At 42.2% G+C, this 14,946-nt stretch overlaps 2 protein-coding genes across 5 annotated transcripts in view; both read left to right on the plus strand.

Annotated features, from left to right (window-relative positions):
* The window catches only part of LOC109474228 (enhancer of polycomb homolog 1-like), a 13,020-nt gene extending 3,185 nt beyond the window's left edge, over window positions 1-9,835 (plus strand). Inside the window, exons 2-16 of one of the 4 annotated variants that reach the window (XM_019774486.1) lie at window positions 892-1,048; window positions 1,627-1,781; window positions 2,139-2,234; window positions 2,598-2,705; window positions 2,854-2,921; window positions 3,084-3,164; window positions 3,335-3,488; window positions 3,856-4,026; window positions 4,508-4,740; window positions 5,177-5,302; window positions 5,608-5,785; window positions 6,430-6,515; window positions 6,938-7,074; window positions 7,454-7,748; window positions 8,024-9,835. In XM_019774486.1, coding sequence (XP_019630045.1) covers window positions 892-1,048; window positions 1,627-1,781; window positions 2,139-2,234; window positions 2,598-2,705; window positions 2,854-2,921; window positions 3,084-3,164; window positions 3,335-3,488; window positions 3,856-4,026; window positions 4,508-4,740; window positions 5,177-5,302; window positions 5,608-5,785; window positions 6,430-6,515; window positions 6,938-7,074; window positions 7,454-7,748; window positions 8,024-8,090 — 2,112 coding nt within the window. In that variant the 3' untranslated portion in view covers window positions 8,091-9,835. Of the gene's footprint in view, window positions 1-891; window positions 1,049-1,626; window positions 1,782-2,138; window positions 2,235-2,597; window positions 2,706-2,853; window positions 2,922-3,083; window positions 3,165-3,334; window positions 3,489-3,852; window positions 4,027-4,507; window positions 4,741-5,176; window positions 5,303-5,607; window positions 5,786-6,429; window positions 6,516-6,937; window positions 7,075-7,453; window positions 7,749-8,023 lie in introns of all 4 variants that reach the window. The other 3 variants (XM_019774485.1, XM_019774488.1, XM_019774487.1) reach the window with 3 other exon arrangements.
* Window positions 9,836-10,369: 534 nt separating this feature from the next.
* LOC109474101 lies at window positions 10,370-12,917 on the plus strand. Its single transcript, XM_019774313.1, has 4 exons — window positions 10,370-10,895; window positions 11,326-11,498; window positions 11,727-11,882; window positions 12,433-12,917. Exons 1-4 carry the CDS (start codon window positions 10,370-10,372, stop codon window positions 12,439-12,441), a joined length of 864 nt encoding a protein of 287 aa, XP_019629872.1. The 3' UTR covers window positions 12,442-12,917.
* Window positions 12,918-14,946: the final 2,029 nt, after the last annotated feature.

The raw sequence follows: 14,946 nt of genomic DNA on the forward strand, positions 1-14,946 counted from the left end.
CTCCTAATAGACAAACCACTATGGTGTTTGGTCCATGTGGCTACTCATTCAAATTTTATTTGAGAAAGTGTAAACTTGAATTTAATTTCTTGTATTTTCACCAGTACAGGTATGCAAATAAAAGTATTTAATGATTCATAATTTCCTCCCGTATAGACAAACCACATCAAACGGAATATGATTTTATGACACTTGGCAAGATTTTGTGTGCCATAAGCAAGAGTGCAGGTATGCAAATAAAAGTATTTTCAGCCCTGGGTATGTATTTAAAGAATTTATAATTTCCTCCCGTATAGACAAACCACAATTAAACCGGAAGATGATTTTATGACACTTGGCAAGATTATGCGTGCACTTAGCACCAATATGCAGTATGCAGATAAAAGTATCTGTAGCCCTGGGTATGTAAAAGATTTGTAATTTCTCCTGTGTAGACAAACCACAATGCAGATAAAAGTATATCTAGCCCTGGGTGTGTATGTTACAGGGCTCAAAATTAACAGTGTCCCGATGGCCACCGACCACTAAAATTTAGGCGGGGACAACTGAAAAGTCACTTTGGGACATTTTTGGGGCAATAGAAAAATCATCGACTTCAGAATGTCAGCCCTACTTTTGCCAATCAGGCAAGCGTGTCGGCTTTTGGCTCGGAAAAGCCCCTCCAAATTTCTCGTCTAGATAGTGAGCCTGGGCATTAGAACGACTAAGCAAAATAAGTTGACTTCAACTTGTTGTCATCATACATACATGTACTTCCCAGAAAGAGGTTCGGACAGTTCAACCTCACTTCGGGACAATTGAAATTTATTTTCGGGACAGTGCTGGGACAATGGGAAGAAATGTTAATTTTGAGGCCTGATGTTAAGGCATGTAATTTCCTGTTGGGTACAGGAGAGACATCTGCAGAGAGCCATGTCAGCCCAGCAGGTGTACGGAGCTGTGGAGAACCTGGTTATCCCCACACCGCCTGCACAGGTCGGCGTCGGGTACTATGAAGATCTGTACGAGGGACAGTTCAAACCACAGAAGCAGTTTGTACACGTTCAAGGTGAGCAAGGCTTGCTGCATCCTCTAGAAGTCATGGCACTAGAGAGACCGACATTTGCCAAACACAGCATACATTTGTATATCATGGAAGAGCTGATTGCAAGGTGAGCAAGTCTGGGTAATGTGTTCACTTTGAGAGACTGACATTTGCCAAACACAGCATATTTCACTCCATCTCCCTCTGGAATGGAATGGAATCTTTCATATCAGCCTTTTTTAGGAATGGACCATTCAAAAGTTACCATTCTCAAATGGACCATACCAATAGCAAAATTGAATTTTCTGAATTTAACCTCTTCCATAAACACCATTATGCAGAATATTTGTAAAATTCACAACAGATTAGACAGTAGTACTTCCTGTCTTTCAAGGGGCAAGTTTTGTGAAACGAAATAAAGTCTTGAGTTAAAACCTTATTCTTAAGCTAAAGAAACACTCGTACGCTGGTTGAAAGACAGAATAGGGGGCCCAGATCATAGCTGTAAGGGAGCTCCTATGTTCAAACCATGCTAGCTAGAAGACAAAGAGCACTTACTGACATCCCAACTCTCCCACCTCCCACCTTGTACCCCCTGACAGCTCTGAACATGGAGCAGGACTACCCTGAGTATGACATGGACTCTGACGACGAGCGCTGGATGAACTCCCACAACAAGCGCAGCTCTGCCATGACCCTGGAACCTCAGCAGTTTGAGGAGATGATGGATCGGTTAGAGAAGGGCTCAGGACAACAGGTTTGTTACTTTATTTGCACAATAAGATAGAAACAGAATAAGTTAAGATTTCTATAAATGAAAAAGAATGTGCATGTGCATATACTGTAAAAACAGGTGGAAGAAATGCAGTAGGGAACATCTAGACAGAACATTTACAGAATTTTTAAATGTGTGATTTTTTGAAATAAAACAGGTGGATGTGATATACCCTTTAACTCTCTACATCAACCCTTCATGTTTTAAAAGTTGTCGGAAAGTATTATTTTATGCATTTCCATGGTATTAAGTTGAGATTTGCCTTTCCACTTTGTATATATTTCTTGTGTCTGTTGAGAATTTTGCCTATAATTGGGTTGTTTCTATCCAACCCTCCAGCCTGTTACGTTACAAGAAGCCAAACTGCTCTTGAAGGAGGATGATGATCTCATCAAGGCTGTGTACGACTACTGGCTCAAGAAGAGAAACAAAAGTGTAAGTACTCTCCAAACTTTACATCTCTAAAGGCTTAGAATTCTACATGTGGTATGTAGGTATCAGTACAAACTCAAGCATGGCCTTTGTTATTTGATTTGATTTGGCTTCCGTGTTGTTTTGTGCTTTTTTTTGTCATGGTGGGCAGAGCAGCTTCTATATGCTTTTCCAGAGGGTGCATTCCTTTGAAGGGGTGAAGTCTGCTATCTCTGATTGACATGTTTGTCATGTATTATCATATAGAAATGATGGTGGGTGGGTTGAATTCCTTTTTGTAATAATCTTTTCCTCAGATGCACATGTTCTGTTAAAGTTTACTTGATAGGTGGCAGGTCTATTTCTGATTGATTGTTCCGTTTGCAGCCCCATCCACTCATCGCTCAGGTGAGGACGGAGAAGAGAGACGGGTCCACAACCAACAACCCGTATGTGGCCTTCAGAAGGAGAACAGAGAAAATGCAGACAAGGAAGGTAAGAACCTCTACCGTTGTCTCAACACAACTAGTGTATTACTCTTGGGATGGAAGTATTGTTGTTGGAAGCGCTTAATTTGGGGGGTTGTATGTTTGGGTTCCTTCTCAGTTTAGCAATAGAACTGATATATTTTATTTCCCTGCAGAATCGGAAAAATGACGAAGCTTCCTACGAGAAGATGCTGAAACTTAGGAGAGATCTAAATAGAGCTGTGTAAGTATTTCATCAGTCTTTTGTCATCTGAACACTAAAGAACTTGATGTAAGGTGTAATTTTCATTTGGCTAAACGTCAGGAATACAGCTTTATGGCTTGTTTTTCAATGTGTCCTGAACCATTGGTTTATTAACTAATTTCATGTTTCCTCCATTTACAGAACATTGTTAGAAATGGTAAAAAGAAGAGAGAAGAGTAAAAGAGAGCTATTACATCTAACAATAGAAATAGTAGAAAAAAGGTGAGTGCTTTTTTGTTGTTTCCAATACTTGTTTGGAAAAAAATTAGTTTGTGTTTACTGTTTGCTTTGTTCTTTGCTGTGTGATGTGTATGAAATTGTATAACAGTCAACATTGTGCCATTTTGTTTGGTTCTTAACCTTAGCTGTCTTGTAATCGCTCTTGTCCGCAGATATCAATCTGATGATTTTAGCGGACAGTTGCTAGCGGAGGTGATGGCCCAGAGACACCAGCGGCCGTCCTACACGCCCTCTCCCGTGCCAAATGGTTCCCTGTACGCCGCCATGCAAGGCAACCGGCCTGACTGGGCCAACAGAATAAACGGGGTAAGGGTCTGTCTCTGGTGCTGATTCTTTGTTTTCTTTTTGTCATCAGTTGAAAAAAAAGGGCTCAAAATCCTGGTGCAGGTAGCTTTGAAAATAAACTGCAGCAGGCAAATTTTACCTGCACCACTCAGAATTTAGGAAGTGTGGATTATGATAAAAACTTGTTCAGAAACCATTGCCATTTTTTTTATTCCAGTGCACCTGAGGTGCAGGTAGACACCAAAAATTCCTGCACAGTCCCAATTCTATCTGCTATATGCTGTATTGCGAGCCCTGTAGAAGTTATGACTATGTAGACTGTACAAATTCTAGGTATGTTGAGTGTAATGTTGACCCGCATGAGTGAGTGGCTGTCTTCTGTCAGGAGCAGGTCCAGGTAGTTAGAAAGAAGCGCGAGTACAAGAAGAGAAAACACAAAACTGCTGCTGCGGCCCACGTGAAGGAGGAGCAGGGCAGGGCACACCCCACCACGCCCACCTACTCCGACATGGACCTGCACAAGTATGACTTCCCCAGCAGTGAGGAGGACGTCTCACCGGTAAGTCAGGCTTTACTTATGTCAATCAACATGTTCAAATACAAATCAAACTCTATTACTGGATAAATTACGTCCCTCCGTTTGCTTGTGAGGACAGAAAAAATAACTCACCTGGTTCACTCAATAAAAATTTACCTGGGGAAATGCATGAAATGGCTGTTCAGATCGTTTGAAATGTGAAGATTTTATGACCTTGCCAGCAGTTGACCCAAAAGAAAAAGCGATATGTTCAACAGATTTTGCTAAGGTCAGTCGGGGAACTGGGCACAGCACATATTTTTACAAGAAATCAATCAATCCATAAACTTTATTCTTTTCTTTTTTACATATCTACTAACTAACCAAGACTTTTGTCATAATTGAACAATTGAAATTTCAAGTAGGTTGACTCCAGTTTGAATGCTTTTCCATTTGAAACACTAATTAAAATTAAATAAGATTATAAGAAGACTTACTTAATGTGATTATCTTGTTCCTACAGGCACAGTCAGCAGAAGAGGACACTGACAATGATCCTGACGGCTCCTTCGCCTTCAGGAGAAAGAAAGGTTGTAACTACTACCAGGCCAGAGTAGACACACCTGGCAACTGGCCCTGGGAGGCTAAAGAGGAGGGAGGTTTGGGTGACCCGAGGTACAGATACTCCTGTACCACCCTGTCCATGCCCAGGAGATGTGTGGGCTTCGTACGCAGAAGAGTCGGCAGAGGCGGCAGGTACATTAGAACATTGCACTACTGGCAGTCTAGTTAAATTGTTTGCATATTGTAGCAGGGCTCTAGCCAGCACCTGTTTTTCCATCATTTGCAGGAACTCTATAGTGTGTGAAGGAAAAAATTTTTAAGCCAATCCTTCAACTCGATGGGCAAGACTGACAAAAATCTTTTGAAAGAAACATCCAAAGGACTGCCAACAACCACTTTCAACACCATGGTTTGCCTCTCAAAATGTGGAAAATTGTGTTTGTGGAAGCTTGAAAACACAAAATTTTTCCGATCCTGTAACTGGGCTAACGGAAAAAGATTTTGAGCTGCCAAGAGCCCAGCATTGCACTACTGACAGTCTTTTTAAATTGTTCTCATGTAGAATGTAGTACATGTAGAATGTCAACAAAGCCTAATTATAACCCTTACTGCCTTTCTTTCCCTCCAGGGTAATACTTGATAGAGTCTTCACTCCCTTTGACGACGCCCTAGAGGATCTTGACCTTTCCAACTCCAGTTCTCTCCCCAATGGACTACCTCCCAGTTGGCTAACTGACATTAGGAACAAAAAGTGGTGAGAACCGAGCTTTTTCAGAAAAAGTTTAGAAAGTTTTAAGACAAAAAGTTATGTTATATATATATATGTTAAGTTATATAACCAAATGTTGTCACATATGTGGATAGTGGTAAATGAAGTCGAAAGTTTGAAAGGGAATGTTTTTGTCTTTTTTTTTTTGGTTTCTTGGAAAGAATTACAGATTTACTTGTTCCCTGTAGTAAATTCTTTTGGCATTGAGCCATTGCAGTACCTATAGAAACTGCCAGGTGTCCTCTCTGGCTTGTGTATGCTGTGGTGTGTAACCTGCTGTTTTACTCAAGGCGGCACTTCAGACCGCGGTCGCCCCCGTCGGAAGACGACAGCTCGCCCTCGCAGGCCCCGCCCAGTTTCAGCGACCACCTCTCCAGCCTCATCACGTTCCCCGCCTCTCCGCCCGAGGAAATCTCGGCAGAACAGTTCCACGACCACCAACAAGAGCTGGTCAAGGTAAACCTCGGGGTAACTATGCCTGCTCTGGGAGACCAGTCATTCTGCTTTATGTGTGGCTTTGGACCAACTCTTGTGTTTTTGTACTCTTCTTTTTTTATCTTCAGTTCAACTCCAGCCTTCCTTTGGTAGGAGTGTGATCATGTTCCTTTCTTCCTTGAAAAAGTTTTTGCTCTTGTGTATCTATGTTTTGTCTTCAGCAAAAAAGTCATAGATATCCTTTGTCATTTGATCAACATTTTTACTGATACTCTGAAACCTTTTCTTCCTCAATTCTTCAGATTTTTAAAAGGATATCTGCTTTTTTTATGACTGTCCTCCCTGTAGAGTAGACCTAGATGTGTGTGTCTGTTGAAACTTGATTGCTAGCAAAGATGTGCATTGTGTAGTAGTAAAGCAGGAGGGATGGATAGGACAACATTGGGGAAGTACTGTCCTTCTTTTTATGACAACCAGTTGGATTTCACATGTGATGTTTCGATGACTGTCACCTGCAGCAGAGCAACAATGTCTGGTTCTGATTTGTACTGCAGCTAGGTATCGCTTCCCCAAACTGGTTTTGAATTAAAAACCTTCTTATACCGACGTGATGAGATGTTATACAGAATGCAGTAGTTACATGGAGTGAAGGTAACGGCAGGTATTTTTTGGTACAGATGCAGAAGCAGCAGCTGGCAGCTCAGCAGGACGAGGCCGTGTCCACCAACCTTAACCAATCCTTCTCCTCACAACCAACTTCCAGGTAAGAACAGGGCTCAGTACATGACATATCCAACACGAACGTCTCATAAATAGTATAACACAAGGAACACTCCGGAGGCATGATGATGATGAAGGAACACTCACTTTGACCGCTACTCTTTTTGAGTAGTGTTGTGGGTTCTTTAAAGTGCTTGAGGCATGCCTCTTCTCAAACATTGGACCCCCAACTCAATGTCCTATCTGAGAGCACGTCCCTTATTGAAGCTCAGTGCTCATTTTAACCTAAGTCAAGTGAAGAAATAGATGTAAATTCCAAGGACATAACACTGGGGCCTGTGAAGGAATCAAACCTATAGCCTTCATATTCCAAGTCAACCCTAAACCACAAGACCTTGTGTTGGCTTGTGTTGCTTGTTCTGTAGTATTGACATTAACCTTGTTTTTCCCTGTTATTTTTGCCAGGTTTACGGTGGACTCTGCCAGCGCCCAGTTTGCTGTGTCAGCTGTGGTGTCGAACACAGAGAACCTGGATACCTCGCTGAAGCTACGGGAGGGAACGGAATCAGCGCACAACGGTGTACTTGAGGCAACAGGGTCAGGTGAGTGACCATTGTAGCCATGTTGTTAGAAACCTAACTTTGCAGCTCAGTTTACAATGCAGCTTGGACACTACTTACACCTGTTTTATCCGAAATATGAACACGATTTAAAGGAGAAGTGCATGGCTTTTGCACACGTTTTAATCGAGAAATGCATGGCTTCTAACTGCATTGTGCACAAGTTTGGATCACTGTTTGCACACATGGGAAGTTATACAACATCTTTACAGCATAAACTATGTTGATAAAGCATGTTGTTAGTTGATTATGTTAGGCAATTCCATTTTCAGATACAGCAATGTAGTTAAAACATAGGTAAAAATGTTTAAAGCAAGACATAAATCCTCTCACTAATGCCACAAATTTGCTCTTCTTCCAGGAACCAACAAAGCACACTCCACCTCCCCCCCTGCAGCAGTATTACAACTAAACTACCCCCTCTCCCAGACCCCCCCTGTCCCCGTCAACCCCCCTCCTCCTGCAACCACTCTCGTCACCTCCACCACGAGAACGGGCAGTCCGCAGGCGCCCCCCACACCGTCAGCTGCAGGGGCCGTCACACCAAATCCCTCGTCCTCATTGGCCAGAATGGTCGCCCCTAGCAACGCAGCTGTTTTAAAACTGGCAGCGCCGACGTCTAACAGTATGGCCAACAATGTAGATAGTATATCTAGGTAAGACATGGTTACTGCTGTGTATTTGCTTCCCTGGGACAGAAGTATTGTTTTGGGTGGCGCTTTTTTTATGCTAGGTTTGTATGTTTGGGTTCTGAAATGAGTGAAAGTTTGAAATCTGATTTTTTCGTTTCATCCTGTATTCAATAAACAAGTTCCCACAGTTTGAAATATTTTTTTATTTTCAAGTAATGAAATCTTTGAAAAGGAAATTGTTTTTACCCATTCTATGATAATAACTGTGTTGTTTGTTTGTTTGTTTCTTTTGTTTCCAGGGAAAACCATGAGGATGGACTTGTAAATAGTATAGGTGAAACAACACTGGCAATGGAGGTCACGTGACTGCTGTTCCAAGTTGCTGCTACACTCCCTCATCTGGAGGTCTTCTCAACCAGTGTTTCCTTTATCGAGGGCACCCCCTATTTTGTACAGCAGTTGTTTTGTTTTTTTGTTTTTTAAATGAACTTTTCCATCAGGGACAGTAAGACAGTTGTTTGTTACTTGTACAGATGTTGTGTATAAAGGGCCTGTATGAGGCCACCATAGAAACAACTCCAAATCTTTGTACATAATGCACTTTGAAATATTAATTATAGTGTGTATTGTATGACAAAATAACGACAGATTGCATAGAATGTAATGGAAGTTGCATATATTTGGTATTTATTTGGCTATGGCTTGGGCGGCAAGAGAAAGTAAAAATAAAGTGTATACGCCAACTTTTTGTACTGTATGCTTACAAAATCTTATGAATTATAATTCCTCATTTTGAGAAAGTAGATGGGTAGCGTTTCCTTACTACAGTGGAGAAGCTGTAACCCCCCTGTCAGGCCATCATGTGGTATAATCCCTGTGATATACATAGCAGAGATTGGACTGCACCATTTTCAACTAGGGGTGGCTGTTTACAGTGTGAAACATCACTACTATAGAGTGTTACGATGTCTTTCAAGTATTTTTGTATGGCTTTATGATCTCCAAGAATCTCTGCATGGTTATCCACGATTCCACGCACTTTCCCTGGTAAAAATACATGTGGGAAGGAAGAAAATTGGTATTAATACTAGCAAATAAGAAAAGTATCTCCACATTAATGGGTATTTTTTTGCAAAGTCTTAACCTGTGTGTCGCAAATAAAATTCAAGATCACTTATTGGATTTGTCCACAGACAAATATCCCAAAAGTTGAAAGTTTTTTTATGAAACCCTTCCCCTGAAATACTTAACTCACTGTGATAGATATAATTGGAAAATCAATGAAATGTGATGAAGTTACTGTTTGGAAAGGTACCGAAATTTGTGCATGTTGTGGTCACTAGCATTTATCTAAAAAGGCACAAGTTTGTTGAAGTGCAAGGGAGCACTTGTCAAAAAAATGGCGTAGCTGTAAATTCAAAGAATTAGAAATATGAATGTCTCAAATTGCCCCCTCCCCATTAAACTAAAATCCAATTGGTTTGTTCCAACTCCAAGGACAGTTTCAATGTGTATGGATTGTACCATTATTGCCAAAGGGGTCTCACAAAAACGTCTCTTAAATTATATCAGCCCATTGTTATCAAATACATGGATTGGCCCAAGACTTTTGCCACCTTCTATTGGAATGTTATAATTGTTCTTGAGGGTTGTGGAGATATAATTTATTCTCTCTGCTCCATGAATATGGCCAGTGTCTATGTCTACCTAGGTATACCCCCAGAATACAAATGGTTTGCCCCACAGCATGGTACCTTCCACCAGAATGGATTGTTCTATTTGTGCAATGGGGGTTACCTTATGTATCGTTAAAAAACATTTAGGCCAAGTAACAGCCCAGAGAAATATATGTATGTGCGTATCTTGTTTGTATGACTTGAACATAGTGTGGAATTTTTTGGCTACGCCTCAGGGTTGGAGCCTTTGGGATATTATTCTGATTGTAACCTGGAACAGAAGTGTATTTTTCTAACAGTTCTGATTGATTCCCAGCACCCAGGCAACTCTCGTCTCTCAGGATGTGGCAATTATATGTACTGTACCTGCTATTGTACAAATTCCTCTGAATCTGTGATCGTGAGAGAAAAAAACAAGGAACATCTTTTACCATACTCTTGCTGCGTACGTGTGTTTGTTACTGTATGTACTAGTATGTTGAGTGGAAGTTATAAAAGAAAGCGCTTCACCTACATTTATATGGTTATCTGCCAGTGCAGAATGCAGAATTGAAGACACATTTAACACTTGAAGATTATGCTCATTCGGAGTTTGTCCTTGTCAAATTTCCATTAGGCATTACGTATTGCAATAGACCGATCCTATATCCGGCCCCGCAAAATGTACATGTATAATGTAGAAACGCAAAATAAAAACATAAAAATTCAAATTCTTTACCGACATGCAGCAACCCTGTCATTGGTTGAACCGTTGGCTGCCAGTCTCTCATTGGCCGAACTGCTGATACTAGTATTGATGGACAGTCGGTCTGCTGTTGCCATGGAAACCTTCAGGGTTTGCACGAGACGTCATTGCAGACTGCAGACAATTACTTCTATGTAGGTCGACCTACAGTCGAGTTGGAACCACAGGTATCCTAAGCCTATTGTACACCGTGTCTCAGGCCTAGGGTATTAATCTTTGAGATCATGATGATGCCAAATATTTCTGATGACGACCGGTTGGCTCAAAGAAGAGCCCCAGTCGACTGTGATCGGCAGGTGTGTTGTGAAGGTACTGACCATGTGTACCTGGAGCCAAGGGTCATCATTTTACCACGTAATAAACAGTTTAGCCACAGCGGAGAAAAACAACAACAACGCCTGCAGCAACCACACGACCATCGCCACCCTCATCTTTACGAAGACGCCGAGCCGGTAGTCCACTCGAGTACCAGCCGAGGTTTTTCACATTCCGGAGAAGAGAGTGACAGTTCACAGCGTAAAGACGATCCAAGCTTCCAAGGTGTTTACTGCAAGGCAGAACCCGTCAGTTTTCCCTTACAAGATTTCAACGTGACAATCTGTGGCCCTGGAGCCTCCACTACGGAAACCAGTTTCTCCAACAGTCCAGAAGAGGTCCATGATGAAGCCCATCCTGTACATCAGCAGGGACACGGCATGCCATCTGCACGGGATGATGGCGTACCGGCAGATTCAGACAGCATCAGCAAGAGTACGTCAATATTTTTGCCTTGTCACCAAGTTTCTTTTTTATTTGACTCCCACATCCGTATTTTTAAATCACTACAGAAGATAATCTTTTCCAGCCGTGGCTTTCCTTCGAATTCCTTTGGAGTCAAAACTCAGACCAATTGACCTGAAAAAGCTTAGTTGAATATGTACATAAAATACATATTTACAGATGGCAGTGGATCATTCCAGGTCAACTTACAATGATATAGGTATTAGGATCATATAAGAATTTGAATTTGAGTTGACGATCAGACATACATTGGGATGTTCTTTTTATTTCAACAGAATTATATTGGTTAGTTCTAGAAGTCTATAATACTGATTGCTTGTAAACTAAATACGCATCCGCACCAAGAAATATATACCAGATAGATTTTCAAATTCCACTTTGTTTTGCATCTCATCAACAGATGAGGAGCAAGAAATTTTATGTGACCAACGCTGCCACATCACTTCTCGCGTCCATCGTGCATGCGTTGCCAGGACGACCGTCGTCATAGCAACGTTGATCATCACAGGAGTCGCTCTCCTACTTAGCGTCTCCAGCTGGCACAAAAAGGAAGATGACGTCACAGCTGTTCTGGTAATAATTGTTTAATAGGCCATTTCTGTGCCATCTGCATATTTTGGGTTTCTCATTTCTGTCCGATATCTTTCAGCCTACTGCACCACTGCTCCTTACCGCAATGTGGCGTTGTGGCAAGACTGAGTCTTCCTATCCCCTCCTCACTGGTGGCATGCTTTGGCTGAAGTTTGAGACAAAAGCTAAATCTAGTCAGTTGATAATCAGCAAATATTTTCTCTTTTTCAGCTACTATCGACTCAGGGATCTATAAATACGTCTGTCACTTTGGGAGATTCTAGATCTGTGACTGAAGCCATGACGGATCCGGAAATTGCGTCACAAGAACTATCTACGTCTTTTATGAAAATGAAAACAGATGAAGCCTCCACAAGTACCACCCCTGTGAGTAAAATAAATCTTTAAATCGGCATCTTGTTGCCATATGATATTTTTTTTACATAACTTCCATCAGAGTAGATACCAGTAGTTTCGGCACTACTCACAAAAAATATATGGATCTCTTACAAGGCGATATCAAACATTTATTTCATTCCATCAGGTTCCACCACTTCAAACCACAGAAACCAATTTTGGACTGAAAACATTTCTGAAATTACCCAATTGTTCACAGGAGCTGGATCCTGAGGAAGAAGGTGAAGAAAGTTATTTTACTTATAAGACTGCGCGTACGTTGCTTGTGCATTTGTGGCTTATAAAATGTTTCATCTCGCGATATGAATTGACAACGGACAGGGAAATTAACCCTGAAAATGACCCAGCATGTACAGGCTTGAAGTAAGTGGGTGGTGCGTGGGGGGAATTCAGAAAGTGGCTGCCTGTGTGCAATATCCGATTGAATTACGTCATAGAATCCGTTCAACAGTTCACGAGGTTTGAAATTTCCGAATTAAAACCTGTTGATTATTGTGAGACGTTTTGCCGTATTTTTCAGAGGGAATGAGGAGTGCCCCAACTGTACCCGGTCGAGTCACCTTCGGCCGAAGAGGATCAGGGCCCGGAGAGTTTGACTGGCCGCGCGGGGTCGTGGTGTCCCCGGCAAACGAGATTTTTGTGTCGGACGTCCGAAACAGACGGATCCAAGTCCACAACCTGTCAGGCGCACATCTGCGCATGTTTCCTACGCTCGTTCCAGGCGACGAAAACCAGCTGATGAAGCCTTACTTTATCACCATGGATTCCGAGGGTCATTTATGGGTAATGGGGCTTACTAATTTTGACCCTATGGCTATGACTGTGAGATATATTGTACAGTACACTTCAAGTGGTTGTGTCAAAGGCGGCTTCTCGATAGGCAACGTTTTCCTGACGGTCGGTGGCATGGTCATAGACAAACGGAACAACAACATCGTCGTGACAGGGTTTGACCCCAGTTGGCTGTTTGTTGCCGCCCTCCGGCGGGACGGTGTGGTACTGCACACATACGAGGGGTGATCAAAAAGTTCTCGGCCTCACCTAGAAAACGTCATGGCAGTAAAATTTTTCTTACACTATTTTTTAATATAGTCCTCTCTAACTGCAATGCACTTGGTCCAGTGATGTTCCAGCTTTATTTGTCCCTTGTGGAAGAAGGTTGCATCTGGACCCCCCAGATTGGCCTATACCGCATAGATGACGTCATCATTACCATCAAAACGTTGACCACGTAATTGGAACTTGAGTTTAGGAAACAGGTAGAAGTCCAATGGTGCTAGGTCAGGTGAATTGGAAGGGTGGGGTTAGACTGCAAACCCAAATTCGTTTGCTGCTGCCACTGACCCCTGTGCTGTGTGGACAGGTGAATTCTTAGCAGGCCAGCTCGGAGCTTTCCTCTCCTTTTCTCTTTGATCGTTGTCCTCAACTGTCGTAATTCTGTTGAATAGTACTCCCCATTGATGCGTTAACCCCTTCGCAGGTAGTCAATCATGATTGCTTCCTTACTGTCCCAGAAAACAGAGGCAAAAACCCTGTCAACGGACGAAAGTCGCTAAAACTTCTTGGAGGGCCGGGAAAAATTCTTCATCCATTGTTTGCTCTGCTGTTTTGATTCGGGGGGAAAGTGGTGAACCCAGCTCATCTTGGGTTACAAATGTTTTGAGGAAATTGCATGGATTGGAAAGAATTCGTTCTTTAAAATGTCCCGCCTGTTTAACTTCTGATGTTCAGAAAACATTCGAGGCACCCACCATGCAGACAGTTTGTTAATCCCCAGGATGTTCGACAAAACATTGTGAACTGAGTCATAACACAGGCCAACGAACCTGCTACATTTTGGCCAGTCTCACATCTGTCATTTACTACCATGTGATGTGTGATCTCAACTGGATTGTCCGTGGTGCTGATTTGTGGCATCCTGACCTATGTTCATCTTTTGTGCTCTCCTTGCCGCGCTTGTAGCTAGCAACCCACTTCTTTATATTTTAATAAGAAGGGGAGTCATCACCAAGTGTCTTGACCATGTCTTCACGGATTTCCTTAGGAGACATCCCTTTTTATCGATACACTTGATCACAGCACACGCTTCTGTTGCGGCCATTTTGTGATTTTGCCCTCACCCACCCCATTTTCACGGGGCGTCACGTGCTAATTAATGAATATAAAAATTTGAATTTTTGTGTGCAGTGATGTAAGACGTCATAGTATACAGTTATACTAAAGAATAGGAGTTTGACCTTTATTTTCTAGGTGAGGCCGAGAACTTTTGGATCACCCCTCGTACCGTGCGAGGCAGACCGGCGGGTGTTTTAAATCCGTCGACGTGGACTATCACGGGAACGTCTATACTTTTCATTCAGGGACTAATTACGTCTACGTCTTCACTTCCTCCCTAAGCCTTGTTCACAAGTTCAAAGGTGCTAGAGGTGCACAAAGCAAAATAAATTACAGTCTGATGGGGCTATGTGTGACCGGTACCACTTCTGGATACGTCCTGACAATCAACTTCGGACACAATCGTGTAGAGATGTACACACGCAACGGCCAGTTTGTCCGGTACGTTTATACTGGGGTAAGGTATGTCTTTTCTATTGCCATTGGACCTGCAGGGCAGCTGATAATAACTGATAATGTCTCTAACACCATTACTATTCTGCCACACTACTAGTGGCCCCTAGAGGACATATTCCTGCACAAACCACACAATTTACGTACGAAATGGTCTACGTAGGTGACAAAATGGTCTACGTAAGTGACGAAATGGTCTACGTAGCTACGTAAGTGACGAAATGGTCTACGTAAGTGACGAAATGGTCTAAGTGACAAAATGGTCTACTTAAGTGACGAAATGGTCTACGTAAGTGGCGAAATAGTCTACGTAAGTGACGAAATGGTCTACGTAAGTGACGAAAAGAACTACGTAATGAGAAATGGCCAACATAAGTGACGAAATTGTTCACGTAGGTGACGAAATACGGTTTGCGTAGACGACTACTAGTATATTCGGTGAGTACATACATTCCTTTTTGTCAGA

Source organism: Branchiostoma belcheri, unplaced genomic scaffold (assembly GCF_001625305.1).
Source record: "Branchiostoma belcheri isolate BF01 breed outbred unplaced genomic scaffold, Haploidv18h27 scaffold30, whole genome shotgun sequence".
In the NCBI taxonomy this organism is placed as follows: domain Eukaryota; kingdom Metazoa; phylum Chordata; class Leptocardii; order Amphioxiformes; family Branchiostomatidae; genus Branchiostoma; species Branchiostoma belcheri.

What these genes read in the sequence shown, in the direction of transcription:
- LOC109474101 (XM_019774313.1), top strand. Translation starts at nt 10,370, where the DNA reads ATGATGATGCCAAATATTTCTGATGACGACCGGTTGGCTCAAAGAAGA. An exon ending in TTCAGACAGCATCAGCAAGA is followed by an intron (nt 10,896 to 11,325) that starts GTACGTCAATAT and finishes TCTCATCAACAG; the next exon opens with ATGAGGAGCAAGAAATTTTA. An exon ending in ATGACGTCACAGCTGTTCTG is followed by an intron (nt 11,499 to 11,726) that starts GTAATAATTGTT and finishes TCTCTTTTTCAG; the next exon opens with CTACTATCGACTCAGGGATC.